Source organism: Sinocyclocheilus anshuiensis, unplaced genomic scaffold, assembly GCF_001515605.1.
Source record: "Sinocyclocheilus anshuiensis isolate Anshui unplaced genomic scaffold, SAMN03320099.WGS_v1.1 scaffold775, whole genome shotgun sequence".
Classification (NCBI taxonomy): Eukaryota; Metazoa; Chordata; class Actinopteri; order Cypriniformes; family Cyprinidae; genus Sinocyclocheilus; species Sinocyclocheilus anshuiensis.
The window spans coordinates 1,542,933-1,545,585 of record NW_015552614.1 but is presented as its reverse complement, the minus strand read 5'-3'; the positions used below and the strand labels follow the sequence as shown (position 1 = coordinate 1,545,585).

At 34.0% G+C, this 2,653-nt stretch overlaps 1 protein-coding gene across 1 annotated transcript in view; it reads left to right on the top strand.

Annotated features, from left to right (window-relative positions):
* Window positions 1-1,665: 1,665 nt before the first annotated feature.
* LOC107665937 (eukaryotic translation initiation factor 3 subunit F-like) overlaps window positions 1,666-2,653 on the top strand; it is a 16,642-nt gene continuing 15,654 nt past the window's right edge. The window contains exon 1 of the mRNA XM_016456999.1: window positions 1,666-1,696. Within this exon, the coding sequence (XP_016312485.1) occupies window positions 1,676-1,696 (21 nt within the window). The 5' untranslated portion in view covers window positions 1,666-1,675. The remainder of the gene's footprint in view (window positions 1,697-2,653) is intronic.

The following is a 2,653-nucleotide window of genomic DNA, read 5'->3' as shown; positions in this document are numbered from 1 at the left end:
ATTTATTATGTAATATATCACATTATATTTTGCAGTATATTCCCATATATTTTTGTTCTGTAAGGGTGAGCAACATGGAGCGTACGCTTTGCTGATAGCAGCGAGTTTGAATTTGTTAGAAGTTGGCAGTTGTAATCACCAACACAAAAGCAGCAGTCAATATTTTGCATTGAAACTCTTTCTCTATGTATGTGCACTGAAAAAAAAAACAATTAACACATTATATATATATATATATATATATATATAATTTTTTTTTTTTTACATTTTAGTGTTGGGTGAACTATTGCTATTACAAATGCACAACTACAATATCATTGGTTGTTGTTGGAGAAAGTTTGATCAGTTTTACTCACAAAATGAAAAAAAAAGGAAGTGAATGTCAATGGCCCTTATTGCCCATGCATTTTGTCCATCCTAGACTGTTATGTTTGACACACACTTAACTTTCAACACACGTTTGCCACTATTATGGCTCTCAGAACAGACATTAAGAGGATGAGTCAACTAAATGAGAAAAAGAAGCGACAGTGTGCAGTAAATCACATTAACAGACAGCAACACTGTTTTGTGTGGGGGGGAAAAACATATTTTTCAAAAGGCATTCTTTACTTTCTGTGTAAAACTTTATTAATTAGGAAAAACTACTGTAATGTGAAAATAAATAATTGGAGAAAGACTAGATATATTTTTAATATTGTTCCATATACTGCATGCTTGAACAGATGTAGCAATATATTTAAAAAATATATTGCATATTTTTGAACAAAACAAGGAAAGAGATTTGTGCTGTGAACTGTTATATGAATGATACTATAATAAATGTTTCCAAGATAATAATAAATGATGTTAGAATTGTGCAGAAATTTCTTCACACTAGCAGAGAGATAATGAAGGATTTTTTTGTGTCTGCTACTTATATATTTTTTGGAAATGAGCTGAGCTGTGATGTGTGAAATGGAGACAGATAATTGGATCAGCAGTCATCAGACTGACATAACCCTGTGTGATTGATCAGATCCCATAAGACCACATCTTCCAAGATATGACATGACAAAGAAGCTGAAACTGTAGAAGAACAGACAGCTGGCAATGCAAAAAGACTGTCAAATGCAGGACAGAGGCTGTGCCACCTTTAATGTGTTGTTGTCCAGCACAGAGAAATAAAGGAGTTATGGACCGTAGTTTGAACCAGTGACAATAAAATGAAAAGATCAGCCATTATATGGCATTTCAACTCTTGAAAATGAAAAGATTAACCCTTATGGAACATACATTTGGTTACTGTGCTTTGTAAACAGTAGCTCCAGTTACAAAGTTAAGGTTAATATAACAAGGAGCATCAACTGGCATTGTAAAACTGGAATAAATTGTTCAGACGTTTATGCATTTTTGACGGAGACCGATGTTTGATTTCAGTCCTATTATTTATTATGGCATGTATAATGGAATACTGTGGACTGAATCATTTTATTAATGAACCCATGGACAAAAATAATGCATGCAGAAAACAATAGACCTGGATTTAGGTCAAATGATTAATAAACATTTTTTCAAACATTTTATTTGAATTTAGCGCTATATCTAAATTGTAAATATGGAACTAAATATTTAAATAATATTCAAAATGATGACGCCTCTTGGCGACGTCAGCCAATGGATCACTAACCATCAGATGAACCAATGTGACTGGCAGGTAACCAACGGCACAGCAATCTAGATAGTTTTTATATTATGCACTTTTCTGTATGAGTGATATGACACTGCTTTGGGAAATGTACATATTTTGTTGAGAACCAAAAGGGCGATTTATAGCTCAGACTGCGATATCACCGCTGCCTGTAGCATAATTTCAGTAGGCCTACACTGATCACTGAGTTCAGTTCACACAGTTGACCGCCCAGAGGTAGCATAACATAAGTAGTCTATTTTGCATATTAGCTTCATATTTAAAGCTGCTGTGAGCAGTTTCTGCCCCAGTGATGGCAAGAAACGGAACTAAATAAAAATATTGACTGTGTATATATATATATATATATATATATATGTGTGTGTGTGTGTGTGTGTGTGTGTGTGTGTGTGTGTGTAAACTGGGCTGTAAAATTAATGAACTTTAATCGCCACCTGCTGGGCATGTTGTACAGTCAAACATCAACCACCACCACCACCACACACCAGCTTCTGATAGACTAGCAGCTGAATGTAAATACCCATTAAAGGGATAGTTCACCCAAAAATGAAAATTCTGTCATCATTTACTCACCCTCAGTTGGTTGGTGGGTAGGAAAAAAATACCATGGAAGTCAATGGCAACCACCAACTGTTTGATTACCAGCAATCTTCAAAATATCTTCTTTTATGTTAAGAAAGCAACTCATACAGGTTTGGAACGACATGAGGGTGAGTAAATGATGACACAGTTTTCATTTTTGGGTGAACTATTCTTTTAATATTACTAAAATAAAACACAAAGAGAAAAATAACTCACTGCTCTTGACTGAAGAACTTTAATACAGTTGCTAAAGTTCAGCAATAATAAAATAACTTGACATTTTCAACAACTTTTCACATCATATGTTTTTCTACCAAATAATATCGATAACATTATTGATAAGTACCGGTATCGATAAGCTGTATCGGTTTTGGTATCAGA